The sequence below is a fragment of the Hyperoodon ampullatus genome (assembly GCF_949752795.1).
Source record: "Hyperoodon ampullatus genome assembly, chromosome: 4".
In the NCBI taxonomy this organism is placed as follows: Eukaryota; Metazoa; Chordata; class Mammalia; order Artiodactyla; family Ziphiidae; genus Hyperoodon; species Hyperoodon ampullatus.
In genome coordinates this window covers 60,040,436-60,061,241 of record NC_136917.1, presented here as the reverse complement: position 1 = coordinate 60,061,241, position 20,806 = coordinate 60,040,436, and the positions used below count along the sequence as shown (strand labels likewise).

Genomic DNA, 20,806 nt, shown 5'->3' with positions numbered 1-20,806 from the left:
ATTCAATGTGCTGATTCTAAATAAACTGTCAAAACATCCAGTAGCACCTCATAATTTCTGAGAGTGCCATGAAACTCTAAGCTAATTTAAAATTAATATAAGGCATGCTATGCCACTCAGAAAAAGGTTTAACAGAAAGCTGGACAGGACAGTAAAGTCCCTCTAAAAAAGCAGGAAATGATTTTAGTCTACATTAAGTGCATGCTTTTAGCTATCAAAGTAAAAAAATTTTTAAACGAAATATTTAAGAATGTATTTACATTTACTGCATAATTTTAGTGTCAAAATCTGGCAGTGGGACATAATAGAAACATGTGTTTATAGCTAGAGATATGATATAGAGAACTTATTAATGACCACATTTTCCAAATAATTAGTGTTATCAGAAAGAACAGAAATTAATTCAGATCCTTAATACAGATCTGGTTATATTTTATATTGTCATTTTCCTTTTTACTGTCATATACCTCTGATTTTTATTTTATATTCTCAGTAGGAAAAGCAGTGATTTGGCTGAACAAGCCAGAAGAGAAGGCTTTGATGAAAAAGTAAGATTTTAATTTTCTCATAAAGAAGTGATAGTTTTATTAGAAAAAATTCTCATTTAAGAACTGAATGATTTGCTTTTTTTCAGAGCAGTAGTTGCCACCTCCAAATTTCTCCCAGAATCTAGATCCTTTCTTATTTAGGACAAATTGTTTGGATTCCAGATGCTCCTTCTCTCTTATTGGTGCTCTTAGCCAGATACCCTCGTCCTACACTGTACCTTCACTGTGGGATTAGCACACAGGCTTTAGTGAGTATACTCTATTGAGATGATTATATAATTGTTCTCTTGTAATCATTAATGTGATGAATCACTTAAATGATTTTTCTTATATTTCAAAACTGTAACATATATTCAACAAATGACTAAACATATGTGTTTAATAAATAATTATGAAGCAAACCTCCACATACCACTACCACCCAAGTGAAAAAATAGAACACTGCTCTACTTCTGGATGCCTCCCACCCCCCAATATATTGAGAAAGAGGACAGCAGTGTCAAGAGATTGGAATAAGCAAACAAGTATGTATAATGGAGTGAGGTTTCTCATTATCAGACAATGGAATTGCAAAAATGGAAAGGCTGAAGGTTAAAATGAACCTTGTGGTGTTGGATTAGAATTGCAACTGTATGTGTGTGTGCGTGCGCGCGAATGTATCTTCTAACTCTGTCCACTGAGAAGGCTAGAGTGACATCCTAGTAGCAGTGACACAACGAGCGTCCAGATCTTGGTTTCCAAATACCATTCTCCTCTAAAGGAACCAGGGCTCCTTGGAAATACAGTTAATTCCAGGACTGGAAAGTATAGGTGCTTCATACTGTACTCCATATAGAATGATGGAGATCTGTTAAAAGGACACAAAAGTCAGCTTGAGTGGGGATCTCTCTGGCCAAGTGTGGGATTTTAAGCACTTATTTAAGCACTTAATGAATATTAATTTAAACCCACAGAATAAAATAGGATTCCATGGGTCCACACTGATCTAAACATATACATGAATAAAAGTCTGAGGAAGAAGAGAACATTTCCATACCTCTCCACGAAATACTTACTAATTACAAAAAGAAAAAGAATAACATTATGGTGAAAAAGTCTGGAAAACAGAACCTTAATCAGTACTGGAACAAGCTGAAATTATATGCCACCTGATAGGGCACTAAGAGAACACAGGATCCCTTCTGTAAAATTTCTGCCGAAGATGCATAACGCAACGAACCATCACGCAATAAGAAACTGAGGGACATTCTATGAAATACTGGTCTATAGACTTCAGAAGTTTCAAGGTCATGAAAGTCAAGGTAAAGCTGAGGAACTACACCAGACTGGGACTAAAAGATGGGTAAATACAATGCATAATCATGGACTGGATCTTTTTACAATAAAGGGTATCATTGGGACACTGGTAAATTTGAATGGGGGACTGAGGATTTAGATGGTAATAATCTATCAATATTAATTTTCTGATTTTGATGATTATACTGTGCTTATAAAGGAGAATGTCCTTGTATGCAGGAAATACACACTGAAGTATTCAGGGACAATAAGGCATTCATGTTGGCAACTTCAAATACTTCAGAGGATAAAAACTATTTGTATTGTTCTTATAACTTTTCTGTAAGTTTGAGATTCTTTTAAAAAACAAAACTATAATTCAATAAGCCATTTCTGAAATAAAAGACAATGTATATTGAAAGACATACTATGTACCTGGGAAAAATTACCTAAAATGAACATGAGACTTATCCAAGCAAAATTTGGATTTACTTACAAGGAAAAGAGAATTAGGTTAGCATAACACCATTCAACACCATAAATCAACAGAACAACACCTACAATATAGCAAGGAAAGAAAATGTAAGCCAAGGCTTTTTTATATGCAGCAAAGCTGTGTTTCAAGTATAAAGGCTCTAAAAGTTTTGAACATGTAAGAACTTGGGGAATACCACTGTATTCCTGAGGATTCTATGTGAGGATCATCTTCAGCCAAACAAGAGATGACTGAGAAATTTTAGAAAAAAGAAGGAAGAGATAAGGTATAAAGTAAAAAAAGCTGACTGATTATTTCATATGTAATAGCTAAAAAGTTGAAGAATTATCATTTAGAGTTAATAGCCAAAAAGAAGAAACTTTAGCAAATTTAAGAGCACAGTAGTAAATTAAAAAGATATTGTTTTATTAATTTTAAAACACATTTTTCCATATTTTAATATCTCTGAAATCAAGATGTGCCTTATATTTGACAATGTGCCATATTTTAACTGGTGGCATTTTTTTCCTAAGTGGTACATAAAATAATGGTGTAATGGTCTTACGATAGACTCCATCTCTCAGATACAAGAAAATACAGTAATATGATTAAGTATACTTGGGTAGTAGAGGGAAGAGAAATGAGGAGGAAGAAATTATAACCTAATTTTTTTGTTGAACTTGTTTGGTTCTTTTTGAGGGAACCAAAACAAGAAAGAGATGACGGAGGATGTATAAAAAGATACATGAATAAAAACAGACCACTAAAACAAAAATACATACATTCTTAAAGGGAAGCAGTACCAAATCAAAAAAGAAAACTGAAAATATGCCACATGGTAAGAGACTGTAAATATACCTTAAAACAATGTAACTGTGACCAGATATATCTGACATATCAGTAAAGACAAATAAGCTTAATTTACTTTAAAAGAAAAAGAAAATATTTTCAGATTGAATCACAGAGCAACACCCAATTCTATGATATAGCCTAAAATATATACCTAAAACAAAGTGATTTAGAAAAGTTAAGTATAAAAGCATGAGCCAAGGTATAAAAGGCAAGGAAAAGTTATCAGAGGACACAATATAAGTCAAGGTAGAATTCTAGAAAAAAGTTCTAAATGAGATGAAGGGCACTTTATAAGGCTAAGATCAATTTTAATAGTTATGATTATCTATGCAACAAATAATACGGCATAAACTTCCATAAAGTAAAGACTACTAGACTTATAAAAGGAAAAACATACAAGAATACACTCAAAGTAAAGAACAGATCAAGAAAAATGAAAGGATTAAAAATATATATATAATGAATAAAGTGATCTTACAATTATGTTATTAAACTCTGTACTCCCAGAAGATACACCTGTTTTTCAAAACCCCTTCATGAAAACAGATATATTGGGCCATAAAGAAAACCTCAATAAATTGAAAATAAAATTTATCAAAACTGAGCCCAAAAGAGATTTTTAAAAGCTTAAACAAATCCATTCTGTAGAAGAAATGAAGTCATCATAGAGCTACCTCTGAAATAAATCAGGCCCAGATGGTTTCATATGGAAATTTTACCAGATTTTTAAGGAATAAATAACTTCAAGCTATTTGAACTGTTCCAGAGCAAAGAGAAAATTGAAAACTTCCAAATTATTTTTATAAAATAATTTTAGAATCACTATATAGTGATTCTAAAACCTAGTAAAGACTGTATCCTCCTCAAAAAAAAAACAAAAAAGAAAATATCACTTATAGGGACTTTCCTGGTGGCGCAGTGGTTAAGAATCCACCTGCCAATGCAAGGGACATGGGTTCAATCCCTGGTCCGGGAAGATCCCACATGCTGCGGAGCAACTAAGCCTGTGTGCCACAGCTACTGAAGCCAGCATGCCTAGAGCATGTGCTCCGCAACGAGAAGCCACCGCAATAAGAAGCCTGCGCACCACAACAAAGAGTAGTCCCCGTTCACTGCAACTAGAGAAAGCCCGTGTGCAGCAATGAAGACCCAATGCAGCCAAAAATAAATAAATTAATTAATTTTAAAAAACAAAATATCACTTATAAATCTTGAAGCAAAAATCCTAAATAAAATATTAGCAAACAGAATCCGACAGAACACAATACCATGATTCAGATAGGGTTTATTCAAAGAATGGGAAGATGATTCAAAACTGTATAATCAACTAATTACCATAATCCATTCTATTTATAGACCAAAAAAAGGAAAACTATTATTGTCCATAGATGCTGGGTATTTGATAAGATTCAACATCCGGGCTTCCCTGGTGGCGCAGTGGCTGAGAGTCCGCCTGCCAATGCAGGAGACACGGGTTCGTGCCCCAGTCTGGGAAGATCCCACATGCCGCAGAGCAGCTGGGCCCGTGAGCCATGGCCGCTGAGCCTGTGCGTCCGGAGCCTGTGCTCCGCAGCAGGAGAGGCCACAGCAGTGAGAGGCCCGCGTACCGCAAAAAAAAAAAAAAAAAAAAAAAAAAAAAAAGATTCAACATCCAACTTTGAGGGGGAAAACAAAACAGGAATCAATGGACTCCTCGTCGACATGATAAAAACAAATTTATCTCACCCCAAAGCTAGCACCTTATCTAATAGGGAAACATTGGACATGTCAAGGACAAGACAAGGATGTATTGGAGGGATCAGAGAAAAGAATTAAGCAAGAGAAATACATGAGAAGTACAAAAGTTGAAAAGGAAGAGGTAAAAACTACCTCTGTTTGAGATATGGTTCTCTTTCTCAGGTATACAATGAACTGAAACATTATGACAAAAAGAGATTAAGTAGTAGGAAAAAATAATTTACAGTCATGTCATATATGCAAACATCAACCAGCTCATTAAAAATTATAATAGAAGAAACTACAATAGCAATAAAATAGAAAATGCCCAGGGACTAACTTTAAAATGTTTAAAACCAAGATATGGAAAAATTTAAAACATTCCTTAAAGACAAAAATACACCTGACTAAATGACATACTTATTACATGTATGAGGACCTAGTCAGGAAAATGGAAACCATACTATACATTTCAAACAGAGAAAATTTATTACAGGGAATTGGCTACACAGGTATTGGAAGATAGAAAAAGTAAAAACACTGAAGCAACTCATAAGTAATAACTGTAGGAGGATGCTACCACTCCCATGGCTAAGGTTACAAAAGGTGGGTTTATTGGAACCTAAGACACTTAAGGGGCCTGAAGCTGTTGCTCAGACCTCTGAGGTCACCCCCATCCCACCCCTGCTGCTCCTGATACTTCTGAGGGAGTATGATGAAGCTGGTGCTGGGTATGCCAAAAGAAGCTGGACAACTGCAGCCTGGAGCCAACTATCATTTGCAGAAGCAATGCTGACAGAAAGAAAACAAGAAGAACCTTCTCCCCTCCATCGTCCAGTAAGGCAGAACCTAACAAATCTGGTAGCAAGACAGTCTAGGGAATGAGGTTTGCAAAGCCTGAGATCCAGCATAAAGAGCATAAGAGAGCATAAGAGTTTAGGAGGGCAAATTTTGAGTTGAGAGATATTAGCTAAACGGTCAGCCGAATTCACCCCCTTTGGCTATTTAGTACACATCTGCACTTCCATAAATTGACAATAACTATTTCTAGCTTCCATCTAATAAGACAGAACTATCCTCTATGAAAACGGAGGCCCTCTTATTCTCTCCCCAAAAGGGGAGAAGCAAAGTCCCAAGAGTAATTGTATCCATCTCTGGGTGACGTTAAGACCTTTTCTACTCAAATCACAATTCCTTAAGAACTTAATGTTTAAACTACAGAGTTTTAGACATGGAAGTATTAAGAGGCACCCCTCAGAGAATTCCCTGGGTTCCAAACACAGCCCTCTCTGAACCCATTTTGTAGCAGCACCAATTTCCCCTTGGTAATTGGGATCAGTTACCTCAATCACTTCTTAGCCTGCTGGTTCGGTAGCCTGAGGAATCCCAAATAGCCAGGCGGTGGTCTCAAACTCTTAAGTCAATTGTTGTGTCCCTTGGTGGAGGCACACTGTCTATAAGGGTCTGTTTCTTTGGACCTTCTCTGCTACCAACCAGTCATCACTTAGGGGCCAGTCAGAAAAACAGAAACACACTAGGTAGCTCAAAAAGAGGGGGTTTACTTCACAGAATTCATTTCTGAGGCATGAGAGGTCTGTAAGAACCATTGTGGAACACTGAATTAATCCAGAAACAATTATAAGCAGCAGCTACCACCTACAGGGAAGAAGTGGGTTGACTAGAACCGAGGAGCTTGAGCAAATGCCCCCACATAGTTGCTGCTCTATGAGGAAAGGTATTACTTTCCTGTGAATGTCAAGGAAGGCTTCATAGAAAAAGCGATGGTTGAGATGGGTTTTTTGAAGGATGCATCGTTTACCAGGCAGTCTATTCAATGCATATTACTAATGCATCCACATTTTAATAGACCTGGTCATTTAGAAATATTTGTGGGGCCCAACACTTTTTTAATATCACATTAAAAGTACTGGTAAATATGTCAAAACAAAGGTGCTGTAATGTGGCTGAAATAAAACTAGAAAGATTGAAAACCACCCTTTCCTACTTCAGATATGTTGGTTTAAAGACCAACACTTTCTGATATATAGCACAGCTCCTCTGGCCAGAACAGCATCCATTTATCAGGTAAACAATGTATGAACTTGGGCATTACCATTCTCTCTGAGGAAGGTAATCAGAACCCTTATACAGGGATCCACTTTGCTACTTAACATTACTGTTGGAGCAGGGCAATAGCATACCGATTTACTGAAAAGTCTTTGCATCATATCTGGGTGCACTGTCTCCTCTTTCCCTCTTTTTCTAGGGCTGTTTCTATTTTCCATAACATAACAGAGCTTTTTTTCTAAAGTTGGGAAAAAGGTATTTGGACACTAAAAGGAAAATGGGTGGGTAGTGAGCACAGAGCACAGAAAAGACTCTTTAGAATCAGAGAAGGACACAGCAAGAATCTTCTGGTATGAGGAGCTTATTCTGGGGTATGTGGACAGATTGGAGTACACAGATTGATGCAGTAATTATGAAGAGGAGATTGGGAATTGTTAGGAGTCTGGCTGAGAAGCAGCTGGAGGGCAAATAATACCCACAAACGTACTTTGATGTGCACTTGCTTCATTATAGAACAGAGGCACAGAAAAGAACATCCCAGCTTTGGCCAAGTGAAGAATGGAGAATATCAGCTGGAGATGCAGAGTGGAAGAGGCAGTGAAAAGGGAATAAGATGATATTCATAATTTAAAAATCCCCTATCTCTGCTAAACAGTTTTAACACCAAGTTCTCTGAGGTGACTCTGCTAATGCATAGACCCAAAAATCAGGCAGGGCAAAAAGCCAGTGGGGCTCAAAATCACAGCCCTGGAGAGTAAAGTTTAAGATTCTCAACCCTGTGATGCTTGTGTGCCATGGGCCTGCAATAGAGAAAAATTTAAAGATTGCAGCTTATGCTTTTTCCTCTAACTTTACAGGAGATTCAAAGTGCAGAGCAGATGAAAAAATGGAAAGAGAGGCTTGAGAAAAAGTATTATTCTACAGAAATTCAAGATGACTACCAGCCTGTCACTCAACAAGAATTTCGAGAGTAAGCATTTGTTCTAACCAAGGTACTATGGGATATCGTGATATGGGGACTGGGGACATTCCACAATTTTCCTGAACCCAGAATCTCATTCTGTTAAGATGCCACTTTTTTCCCCCAATTTTTTACCCAACTTTAAAATGACACAGAAAGCACAAAACTGCATCTGTTTAAATGTAAGGTGAGAGCAAGACCAACTGCTTTTGTCCTTACATCTCTAAATAATAGGAACTGCCATTTATACTTGACATGTGTAGCAGATACTGTGCTCCACACAGCTTTAGAATATTAGATCTGTAACTGGCCATACTAGGCATGTTTTGGGAGCTTAAAATACTATCTTCCCACGCAAAGTATTTCACAATAGGCGCTAATAACCTGCTGTCTCTTTATGTACAAAACTGTTACTGACTCATTCTCTACTTCCTTCTAAATTATCCTCTAGCCTCTTTTTAAATGCTGTGGAGCTGGAAAAAGAATTACACTACGTCAGTTTAAAACTAAACCAAATGATGAGAAAGGTTTCAGCTCTACAATATTGAGGCAAGAGGAGGTGAGAATCTGTGATACAATCATGGAACATTTCTAACAATTTATTCCTGTACTGAATTATTTCCTAAATTTGTCCCCATTTTGGGTACATTTTAAAAGCACAAAACTAGCTACCATCAAACTATCGTCAGGCTCAATGATAATCATCAAATGATTTCTAGGAATGGGACCCAATATATAATCCATATGTATTACAACATGCCTCCACAGTATACACACACAGGTACACATGAAGCCTTTTATAATGAGATTTATTATTAAGTTCTAGGAATGTGAATGGAAAGTATAAAATAATATTGTTTTTAGTTCTTAGGGCAGGTCTCTAACTAATAGTTCAATAAGTCAGTAAAGATAGTTTTCTCAATGCTACACAGAGTATTAGAACTGTTGGTATTCTCATCATGTGCCATGTTCTAATTTCTCTAGCCAAAGGTAAATTAATAAATGCTTAGGAGTCTAGAAAACCATTATATAAGACCCCAAGTAAAATAATCTCACCTCCATTCTTCCCAGTTGGAAGTCTCCTGGAAGAAGGCAAAGTGTAGAAGAACAAACTTCCCAACCACCTACAGAAATTTCACTAATATCTTCAAACTAGAAATTCATCTAGACAGTTTCTAAAGTAACACATTTGAAGTTTCCCAAAAGTGCTTCCTCGACTACTTTAAAAGTAAACTATCCTTTAAAACATAAAATAAAAGAGCCAGGTAGGAGTATCAAGGTTATAAGAAGTTATGTTTGAAAAGTGTAAATGAGGGTGTTGCAAAAGCCCTGTAATGGATGGTTGGGAAGTTTTGGATGGCTGGCATTTTGGAAATTGGAAGGAAACTCTTCTAATATAGGTTACATAAGCCCTCCTAGAAGAGCCATATGTTATATGTTCTCTAAGCCCAAGTAACATCATTTGACCATAGACTTCCACACTGTGCTCAACAGTCCCTGGACTGTAAAACTCAAATAAAGGAATTGTTAAATATACCCACCTTCCTTAAGCCAAGCTCTTCTCTTAGAGACTGTATGCCAAGTTTTCTTAATAAGATAATTCACTGCAAAAAGAAATGCTGACTATTCTCTCTGCATCTTCTCCCTAGATTTCCAAAGAGAATCAACAACATGGCCTTTCCTTGTCTTACCACTCCCTAGAGCTGTAGACAGTCATGTGGTTTAGTAACCTTGCTGTCTCCCCACATGGTTCCTGGTTGGGGTAATTCAAACAAAGCCTGAGAACATTAAGGCAAGGGAACACTTGAGGGTTTTATTTCTTCTTTTTAAACATCTAGTGAAAAAAACAAAAAACATTTACAATGACTTAAAACATTAAAGGTCTTTTATTACAAAAGTCTATACAATGAAGTGCCAAACACAGCAATGCAATTATACTTGTACTCATATATATCTATATATTGTTTATATATAGATATACAGTTTTTACTTGTACCAAAGTAAAATTATCACAAACTGCCTAATTCTACCACTTACTACTGAACTATGACACACAATACTGTCACATAGCATAAGTGCTGCCATGCCACTTTTTATCTATTCTACTCACAGCCAAACATTAACAGTGAATAACCAACATCATGAAGCAGCTGTTAATTCTAAAATGAAACCAGTCAGGCCACTGACTTATAAAAATATGGTACTCATATAGATTTAGCATTATAAAGAAGGAATATATTATTTAAAACATTTAAATAGTGCATATGGACATTTTTGCATGTGGTATATAAAATAAAACATTCATATAAAACAATATACAGTGCACATTAAATAAGATGTTTGGATATACTCCTGTTGGAGACTGAAAGAAATGAACTAAACGTACACTGCATGATGAATTCAAATCAAAGTGATAACATCTTTTGGTGTTCTCAATTTCACATTTCTAGGTGTACATTATGAATAACCTAGCTGTATCAAAAGGAAACCACGCGAAAAGGGCTGGATTTAGTGCTTTATTCCCCAATGACACGTTCACTACCAAGGAACATTCCCTCCCCCCAAAAAAGGCATTGCACAGGTGTAATGTGAAGTACTAGAAATGCTACTTATTATCAAGCTACTTCATGTGTTATGTAATAGTGCCAGAAGTCTGAGGTTCATGCTTCCCTCACCTTATTAAAGGATGCTGCAAAAGTCCATTTTTGTATGGAACAAATTATGAATATTAGCTAGTTAAGAAAACCATGCATGAGTCACTGCATGCAAACATGGGCACAAAGTGAGACACTCATCAATCCAAAAAAGCACCAGGAAAAAAATTAACACTTAGATTAAGCCTCATCAGAATATGCTGTTAATGACTATCATATTGTTAACCATTCTGTGAAAATAATTAGCAGAATCATACCAGGAAAGAACCTGAAGAAAAGCCATGCAAAGCCAGAGAAAAAAAGATATGCTTAGAGTGTATGACAAGGGGCATACCACAATACACCTGTAACCAGCTGCTTTAAACAGCATGTGATTGAGCAAAAGGTGATCCCTTTAGAGGATGTTTTCTTTATGGATTTTGCTGATTAAAAAAGAAAAAAAAATGATGCAACCCCTTGAAGGTACATGTAAAAATGCAGTGGTATAGCCCTTGTTAAGAATAGATTTACTTCAGGCATAATGATTCTTTTGCCAATTTAAGCCCATTTGATTGAACACACAAATCTGAGCACCATCAGAGTTCCTACATACTGACATGGCTATTTTCTCACATTATCTGGAGGTGGGTAGGGGGAAAAAATGCAGGATCTAATCCAGACAAATCACATCATCACCAACTGATAAACTGTAACTGAGGAAACAAACAGTAACTTAAGTCCCAAAGGCAGCATGTGATATAATTCAGTTCTGTGTGTGATGTGTGGTGTGTGTTTTCACTATACTAATAAGCAAGGTCACTTTTTGGTCTACCCACTGTTATCTTCATCCAGGAGCTGTGTGACCACTGAATTGCAAAATTCTGCTAACATACTACCTGTGAGAAAGTGTCACTTTGGGAATTTAACAGAAATATGTTCCACAGTAGGACTTGAAATTTCAGTTGATTTTGGTTTTCTAAGAAAACACAGAACATAGTTGCATATGTGCACATTTATAGGCTTTTCTTTCAAATTTTCAGTCATTCTGTAAGAAAAAGGCAACTGAAGAAGAATTCAATGTGAAGATTTTCCTCTCAATTTTCTTGAGTAATGAAAAACAAAATAATAAAGTTGGTAATAACAAAAAGCTTCTATCTCCAAAGTTCTTAAAGTTGAAAAGATAAAATATTAGTCTTTTACTAACACGATGTATCTGTAGTACAAAACAATGAAGAAAAGTGGATGTTTGCTAAAGGTAGAGGGGCAGTCTGTGGTTAACATGGAACATCGCACTCCCCAGACAGGGTCTACTTACCCTCCCATCATTTCTCTAGTGGCACCACCAGCAAGTACAAAATGAGACTCTGTGAGTGCCTGACAAAATGAACTTAAGTACCAGCCAAGTACACATGATGATAGCTTCAGGGAATACAACTGATTTTATGATGTTTTCAAGGACCATATTTTATATGGATTTTGAAGAATCTTGTTTGCTGATAAGAACTTCAAGAAGCCTAAGCTTGGCTTTAATTTTCTTGTACTCCCTGTACTCCTCAAGCACTGGAACACGATCCTCTTTCTGGGCATTCCTAGGGGAAAAAATAAAACCTAGAGATCATCTGGAAAATAAAGTCCCAGAAGTTGTTGTAATGAGAGACAGAATATTACCCAACACAAACTCAAATAAAAAACTGTTCTGCAAGAAAAAAAAAGATTATTGGACTAATTCCCTTCATCCCAATGGAATATTCCTAAAACACTTCTAATTTTGATGTATTTCTCTATTGACAGATTAATTGATGATATTAGTATCAATGATGATTGTAGGTAACTACAGATAATCAAATATTTTAATAAGACATGAGCTACTAGACTCTGTCAGGTCTGTGAGTGTATACTAAGTGCTAGAGGCTATGCTGAGTCATTTCATACATTCCATACATTACTTAACTCTGGCTTCAGTGAATTAAGATATAGAAGTAAAACATCTTACTGGTAGCGAAAAAATCATTTTTCTCACTTTATATTACTGACCCAATGCAATTCAGATTAATAACCAAGTAAAGCATCAAACTATCCTAATTACAAGCAAAGTTTTTTTCCAATAAAACAAAGAATTAGAAGGTACTTGGAAAACACACTTGAGATTTTTTTAACCATATATGCCAACCTACATAGAAGACTCTCAAACACAGTAGTCCCCCCCCTTATCCGTGGGGATACATTCCAAGACCCCAGTGGATGTCTGAAACCAAACCCTATATATACTATACATACATACCTATGATAAAGTTTAATTTATAAATTAGATACAGTAAGAGATTAACAATAACTAATAATAAAATAGAATAATTATAACAATACACTGTAATAAAAGTTATGTGAATGTGGGCTCCCTCAAAACATCTTACTGTACAAGTTTAAAGCCTTTTCCATACTAACTAAGCACTTATCATCCACTGTGGCCATAACTTCTGCAGTTTGAGGTATGACAGCAAAACCAGTACAAATTTCCTTTTCCTTCTTCAAAATTTCATGGATAGATTCGTTCTTATTATAGATCGGAGCACGTCAGCACATGATTTTTTTCGTAGCCTCACTGAGTCAAGAACTTTCCCCTTTTCACCTGAAGTACTCTGTGGCTACTCTGTGGCTCCTCTTGGCATAACTGAATTGCTAGCATCACTACTCTTGCACTTTGGGGCATTAAGTAAAGTAAGGGTTACTTGAGCACAAGCACTGAGATACTGTGACGACTGATCTGACAAACAAGACGGATACTAACTGACTAAGGGGCAGGATATGCTGGACAAAGGTATGCTTCACGTCCTGGGTGGGCCGGCACGAGATTTCATGACACTACTCAGGACAGTGCACAATTTAAACTTTATGAATTGTTTATTTCTAAACTTTCCATTTAATATTTCTGGACCACAATTAACCATGGAGTAACTGAAACTGCAAAGAGAAACTGAAGAGGGGGGACTACTATAGAGCTGTTGGCTTGGTAAGACCGTCTGGTAACATGGAAAAACTTTCTGAGGCCTGAGATAAATAATCCTCATTTCTGGCCACAATCTGAATTAGAATGTATTTTTCTTACTTTTAAAAGAGTCCCACTGGGTCAACTGTGTATTACCCAGTTAGATAAAGGCACTTGCCATATTGTATTATAGGGGAGCCACATGACTGCCACACTGATACACACCTTGGAAATATGTGCCCTAGAATGACCCAACATGCAGCCTGAGCAGCAATGGTCTCAGTATAAGAATCCAAACTAGTTAGGATACCACTCATATTTGGGACCCTTTCTAAAAGGAGATCTCGTTTCACAAACACTTCCAAAAGGGTGAGGATACTGAATTAAGGAACATAAAATAACTGCCACTCAACCAAGCATTCTCTAGGACAGTCCTGAAATATTTTGTCAGATGTTGTTTACTCCAGCTCTGACTTTTTCTTTCCATTAACAGCAGGGCTGCACAGTATAAAGGAATGTTTTTACTGTTATTTTCAATGCTAACATCCTTATATGCACAATTTATTTCTATTCTTATATATTTCTTTATTTCAACATATGGGCACTTGTGAGTTTAAGAAGAAAGAAGATTCAATTTTGTGATGCTCAACAAACCTTCCATTTTGTTGATAAAATGCTTCTTCAAATTCCCGTAATGTTTTACGTAGTTTCTTTTTTTCAGCTCTGGCTTTCCAAAGTTGTTCCAGTAATTCGGGCCTAAAATTGAAATGGGAAGAAAACATTTGAAAGGGCACTTTTGATTCATTATGTTCTTAACAATGTGTCTAACCCTGGCTGCAAAATCAAGCCAGCTGGGGAGCTTTTAGAATATACCAATGTCTTAAGTTTCACCTTGGAGCGACTAAATCAGAATAGCTGCTGGTAGGGCTCTGCATAAGTATTTAAAACAAAAACAAAAACAAAACAACTTCCCACATGATCCTAAAGTGACGCCAGGGCTAACAACTAGAACCAAAGGCCACATCAGGTAAAGAAGCTGAAAGAGCACAAACTAACAGACGACTCTCAGCTGGTTCCAGCACTTTGTCATACAGCAAACGTAGAATTTTAGTTTTTTTTAATTTTTTTTTTTTTTGTGGTATGCGGGCCTCTCACTGTTGTGGCCTCTCCCGTTGCGGAGCGCAGGCTCCGGACGCGCAGGCTCAGCGGCCACGGCTCACGGGCCCAGCCGCTCCGTGGCATGTGGGACCTTCCTGGACCGGGGCACAAACCCGTGTCCCCTGTATCAGCAGGCGGACTCTCAACCACTGTGCCACCAGGGAAGCCTGTTTTTTTTAATTTTTAAAACACACTAATTTTCAATAAAGAAAATGTGAATCACAACATGTATTTGTAAAGCACACTTTTTAAAATGGGTGTATTTCTTTTCTTTACTCAATTACTTAACACTGAATTTCTTTGCATATAAATTTTATTACATGAATAGGTTAAAATCACAAACCAGGACACATACATAGAAGCTGCTCGAGTACTTGACAATCGGAGATCTAGAGCCAGTTTTTCTTGATTTTCTTCCATATCAGATTCTGAGTTTTCCAATGAAGACTGTGCCTGTACAGCAGTTTTCAAGATATCAGTTAACTCAGAGGACAGACTAACACCATCTTCTTCTTCTTCCTAAAAATATATACAAATAGAGAATCAAACATGCCATGATTTCAATTTTTCCTTTAGGAAAAAGATCAGAGAATAATTTCTCTTAAGGATTACCTTGATTTCTTCAAAAAAATGTGCAGTTTCTCCTTCTATGATTGGCTGTAACATCTGACCCCTTCGCTTGGTGGATGGAGATCCCTGTAACAATAAACATATAAGTGGGTTACATTTTAAGTATTTTAAATGTTCAATGAAGATTCACTTCACTAATACAGTTAAAATAAAGTTTAATAGATCTTAACTTTATTTTCAAAATTCTAACCATATGCTTTAAAATTTTTTAGGAATTCCTTACTAAATTTATTTTTGCTTTTTTCTTGTTATGTATACATAAGAGTGACAAATGATAATTTGTGTCTAGGTAATTCTAAAAGAGCTCATTCAATAAATGTTTTTAAAATTCTAAATAATAATGTGTGACTTATTATTTATTTAATTGGGAGCATTTTTCTTTTTAACCAAGCTGTCAACTTTTTTGGTCTGAGGACCCCTTTATACTCCTTTTTAAAAAATAACAGCTTCATTAAGATATAATTCATATACCATAGGAACTTCCCTGGTGGTTCAGTAGCTAAGACTCCGTGCTCCCAATGCAGGGGGCCCGGGTTCGATCTCTGATCAGGGAACTAGATCCCACATGCCGCAACTAAGAGTTTACATGATGCAACTAAAGATCCCGCATGCCACAACGTAGATTCCGCCCGTGTGCCGCAACTAAGAACCAGCACTGTTAGCTAAATAAATAAATATTTTTAAAAAGATGTAATTCATATACCATAAAATTCACTCTTTTAAAGTGTACAATTTAGTGGTTTTTAGTATATGCACAAAGTTGTACAACCATCACCACTATCTGATTCTAGAACATTTCATCACCCCAAAAGGAAACCCTGTACTCATGAGCCCTCTCTCCCCAGCCCATGGCAAACAACAATCTACTTTCTGTCTCAATGGGCTGGTCTATTCTAGATATTTCGTATAAATGGAATCATACAATATGTGGCCTTTTGTGTCTGGCTTTTTTCACTTAGCATAAATGTTTTCAAGGTTTATCCAGGTTATAGTGTGTACCAGTACTTCATTCCTTTGCATGGCTGAATAATATTCCACTATATGGATATACCCCATTATGTTTATCTATCAGTTGGCTGAACATCTGGACTGTTTTTACACTTTGGCTATTATGAACAATGCTACTCTGAAGACTTGTCTACAAATTTTTGTGTGGACATATGTTTTCAATGCTCTTGGGTATATACCTAGGAAGAGAACTGCTAGGTCATATGGTAACTCTATGTTTAAACTTTTGAGGAACTGCTAGCGCCATCTGTTGGAAAAATGATTCTTTCCTATTGTCTTGGCTTAATTTTTATTTTTTTTAATTTTTTTTTATTTTATTTATTTATTTTTTTTGCGGTACGCGGGCCTCTCACTGCTGTGGCCTCTCCCGCCACGGAGCACAGGCTCTGGATGCGCAGGCCCAGCGGCCATGGCTCACGGGCCCAGCCACTCCAAGGCATGTGGGATCTTCCCGGACCAGGGCACGAACCTGCGTCCCCTGCATCGGCAGGCAGACTCCCAACCACTGCGCCACCAGGGAAGCCCTTGGCTTAATTTTTAGATTCCAAATTTCTCTTTATGACAGTCATATTTAGGCGTCCATAAGATCTAGAAATGCCTCCTATAGACTCAGTTTTTAAAAATGAATGTGTGGAATTCTAAGATGGTTTTCATAAATAAATTCAAAGACTATTTATACTATTATGGAATTATGAAAATGTCAGTGACACACAAAAAATACATTGTAATCAAAAGATAAAATCTGTATTAAACTATCTTATGTGTGAAAAGAATATAAACTATAAAGGATTCACTGTTCAAAGAAAACTGATTATATCTAAATACTGTTAAGAGATGGCCAACTAAAAAAACAGCCAGTTAAAAAAGAATGTTTATATAAGGGCCAAATAAAAGGTGCTCAGAAGGCCACTGTTAACATTCTAATAATGAGTAGCCAGAGTCGAAGCCTAAAGGGAACCCTATTCTAAGAGGCCATCAACATAAAAATGGCCTGCAAGCTTAAGCAAACCATAAGCTCCAGAGAATTAATTCCTAGGAGATGATGCAGAATGGGCACATGCTGTTTATTATTTGAGCCTGAGAGACATCTAGAGCCATACCATCTAAGGGTTAATTTGGGGATAGCACTTAATATGCACGTAAGCATTTGAGTTTTCATTTTTTCTCAAATAAAATGCACATATATATGAATAAGTATTATTTTAATAGACTTTGTTAAAAAAGATGAACTTGAAAAAATATCAGTTTACATTATTGTGCAATTAAGTGAACATCATCACGATGGCCATCACAAAAGTAATGTATTTTCAAAGGCATGAATTTAAATGGGAAGAAATTACGCAAGCGTCTGAAATACGAGTTTTTAATTCTACAAGTAGGTGACCCTGGGCACATCACTCCTGAGTTTCAGGTTCATCATCTGTGAAATGAGGCTACCGTCCTCTCTACCTGTTGTGACTTAACTTGTCAGGACTTAATGACATAATCATAAGTAAAAATGCTTATAAGAGTGCCTGGGAGGTAATAGTAGGCATTTATTATTAATTTCCTATTCTTTTAAAGCAGTAACCTCACCTTACATACACAATTCTTGTTACCTTGGCTGTGTATTTCTCTAATATACCACCATAATAATAATTTTTTTTTTAAAGAGTAGCTTTTGGTAAAATGAACTAGATAAATATTCGCATGTTTTACTTACAAGGACAGGAGTGATGCTAGCTCTTGTCAGCATCTGTTTTACAAGTCTGTATCTATCATAAAGAGGTTTAACAATGTGCCTTTCTTCCCTGGTTACCTGAAGCAAGAAAAATGGAAATCACCTAGTCATCAGAAATCTAAAATTTCTAAAACATTGAGCAATATGACTTTCCCTGCAATTTTTAAAAAGTAATTTTAAATAAGTAGGCAATCTCCCAAATGTAGGAAACAATGCTCTATGAAACAGCTCTGAAGATGTGGGCCACAAAAGTGATTCATGTTCTTTAAGACAGAAAATAAAATGTTTTCAGCAAGAGAGACATTACCGGCCTTCCATGTTGACTTTCATAATAAAGAAGACTTTTCTGGAGAGAAGTTTTCTCTTCTACCAAATGATCTTTTGTCATTTTCTAGAATAAAAAAAACAAAAAACAAAAAAAAAACCCCTCCCATTAGCAGCATCATTCCCTTCCCCAGCACAATGTAAATAATTTGGTTGAAAGAGCAGCCCATTACCACTCTTGCTTAGGTTAATAAGAACACATCCTTTGCTAACGGATTTGCAGGCAACATTTTTCAGTCTCTTGGAGAATCTGGTCTTCTAAAACTAGGTACCAACTGCCTTTGGTGGTTTGATTTATTATATTTTATCTGAATAAGTTATGAATACCAGAGCTTAGTACCAGTTACTTAGCCTCTTTTTGTTCAACATCCTGATCTGTAAATGGGGATACTTCACCTACCTCACAGAGCTCTAATGAGGACTAAATGAGTTAATACGTTGTAAAGGCATTTACACAGTGCCTACTCAGCACACAATAAACAAAATAAATGCCTATTAGTTTACTTAATTTTGCACATAATCTTTTCTTTTTTTTTTTGCGGTACGCGGGCCTCTCACCGCTGCGGCCCCTCCCATTGCGGAGCACAGGCTCCAGATGCGCAGGCTCAGCGGCCACAGCTCACGGGCCCAGCCGCTCCGTGGCATGTGGGATCCCCCCGGACCTGCATCGGCAGGCGGACTCCCAACCACTGCGCCACCAGGGAAGCCCTGCACATAATCTTTTATTAGCATTATAACTATAATTTTGTTGTGCGTGGGCACATACACAAAACACATGCACACAACAAGTACAGGTCTTAAACCTGGTGTTTCTCCTAAACTGTTAAAATCTGGCAGCAGTATAGTGGAAAGATCCTGAAAAAAGCTCAACAATGTCAATTTGTGACCCTAGCCTTCTACTCTATGACTTCAGTTCCCCTTCATCTGGCACTTTCTTTATACTGAAAGTAAGATACTCTTCTCCCATCTTTCAGTACTCTAATGGTAGTAGGCAGGAATCCCAAATTTATTTGCCCATAACTCCTTCTCCCTTTGTTCCACAGCATGACCTTTTAACATACCAATGAACCAATGTTCCACAGAATACACTTTAATCCAAATAAAACTCTCCAATTACTCCTAGGACTAATTAAAACTACACCGTTTGTCATCACAATGAAAATCAGAGGTACAAAAAAAACTTCAGTGGATACGTACTTCCTATAACAAGCATTTTAGATTATGTACGTTCAGTAGAGGATAGCTAGGTGTAGACTCTGTAAAACATTGTGATTTCAACCTCAAGCTTGAATCTTAAACCTAGGAAAAGGAATTTGAATAAAGCTAATCCAATCAAAATCATTTATAGAAAAGGGGGTGAGGAGGAGAGGAGGCTGGTATAACATAAAAGCAAAACCAAGAAAAATGGGGGGAACTTCTCTGGTGGCGCAGTGGTTAAGAATCCGCCTGCCAATGCAGGGGACACGGGTTCGATCCCTGGTCCAGGAAGATCCCACATGCCGCAGAGCAACTAAGCCCGTGTGCCACAACTACTGAGCCTGTGTTCTAGAGCCCGTGAGCCACAACTACTGAGCCCACAAGCCACAACCACTGAAGCCCGGGCGCCTAAAGCCCATGCTCCGCAACAAGAGAAGTCACCGCAATGAGAAGCCTGTGCACTGCAACGAAGAGTAGCCCCCACTCGCCACAACTAGAGAAAGCCTGCATGTAGCAATGAAGATCCAATGCACCAAAAATAAATAAAGAATGAAAGAGGGCTTCCCTGGTGGCGCAGTGGTTGAGAGTCCGCCTGCCGATGCAGGGGACGCGGGTTCGTGCTCTGGTCTGGGAGGATCCCACATGCCGCGGAGCGGCTGGGCCCTTGAGCCATGGCTGCTGAGCCTGTGCGTCCGGAGCCTGTGCTCCGTGGCGGGAGGGGCCACAACAGTGAGAGGCCCATGTACCGCAAAAAAAAAAAAAAAAAAAAAAAAACCAAGAATGAAAGAAAAACTGGGGAGAGGAGCAACTAGAATTTCTAATCCAGCTCTGTTTGAAGGGAGAAAGACTCCAATATTTCGATCATGAGGTGTACTCTGTTGTCAAGATAAAAATGCACATCAGGATTCATCACTGCCTGGACAAAAGTTCACCTAAGACCATCTACCTCTGTAGTCTCCCAGCAAGTTTCATCTGATAAATGATCTTGGTTGCCAAGTGCTTTGACCAAGACTGCCCTAGGCATAGGCTATACTAAGTAATGGTTCTTCATAAAAGTGCATTCAATTAGTCCTCATAACCATATTGTGTTAGTACTTTAATGGACATAATCGCAGTCACATGGTTGAAGGGACTCAGCAGCAGAATGCACATAATATAACCAGTCAGGAACTGGCATAAGCTAAGAGTTTAATACGTACAACTACTAAGATACAAGGGCAAGATTGAAACTCAGGTATATTTTGTGCTCTTAACACACT

General features: G+C 37.3%; 2 protein-coding genes across 12 annotated transcripts in view; one reads left to right on the top strand and one right to left on the bottom strand.

The window, feature by feature from the left end:
- The window catches only part of PKD2L2 (polycystin 2 like 2, transient receptor potential cation channel), a gene marked incomplete at both ends in the record, with an annotated part of 47,205 nt that extends 35,292 nt beyond the window's left edge, over positions 1-11,913 (top strand). Inside the window, 3 exons of one of the 2 annotated variants that reach the window (XM_079702152.1) lie at positions 494-548; positions 7,791-7,903; positions 11,862-11,913. In XM_079702152.1, coding sequence (XP_079558278.1) covers positions 494-548; positions 7,791-7,903; positions 11,862-11,913 — 220 coding nt within the window. Of the gene's footprint in view, positions 1-493; positions 549-7,790; positions 7,904-8,345; positions 8,443-11,861 lie in introns of those variants that run through there. The other variant, XM_079702153.1, reaches the window with a different exon arrangement.
- A 79-nt stretch (positions 11,914-11,992) lies between these two features.
- The window catches only part of FAM13B (family with sequence similarity 13 member B), a gene marked incomplete at both ends in the record, with an annotated part of 63,269 nt that continues 54,455 nt past the window's right edge, over positions 11,993-20,806 (bottom strand). For 5 of the 10 annotated variants that reach the window (XM_079702141.1, XM_079702143.1, XM_079702144.1 and 2 more), the window contains 6 exons: positions 11,993-12,116; positions 14,165-14,266; positions 15,024-15,187; positions 15,281-15,364; positions 18,009-18,104; positions 18,334-18,417. In XM_079702141.1, coding sequence (XP_079558267.1) covers positions 11,993-12,116; positions 14,165-14,266; positions 15,024-15,187; positions 15,281-15,364; positions 18,009-18,104; positions 18,334-18,417 — 654 coding nt within the window. The remainder of the gene's footprint in view (positions 12,117-14,164; positions 14,267-15,023; positions 15,188-15,280; positions 15,365-18,008; positions 18,105-18,333; positions 18,418-20,806) is intronic. The other 5 variants (XM_079702145.1, XM_079702146.1, XM_079702150.1 and 2 more) reach the window with 2 other exon arrangements.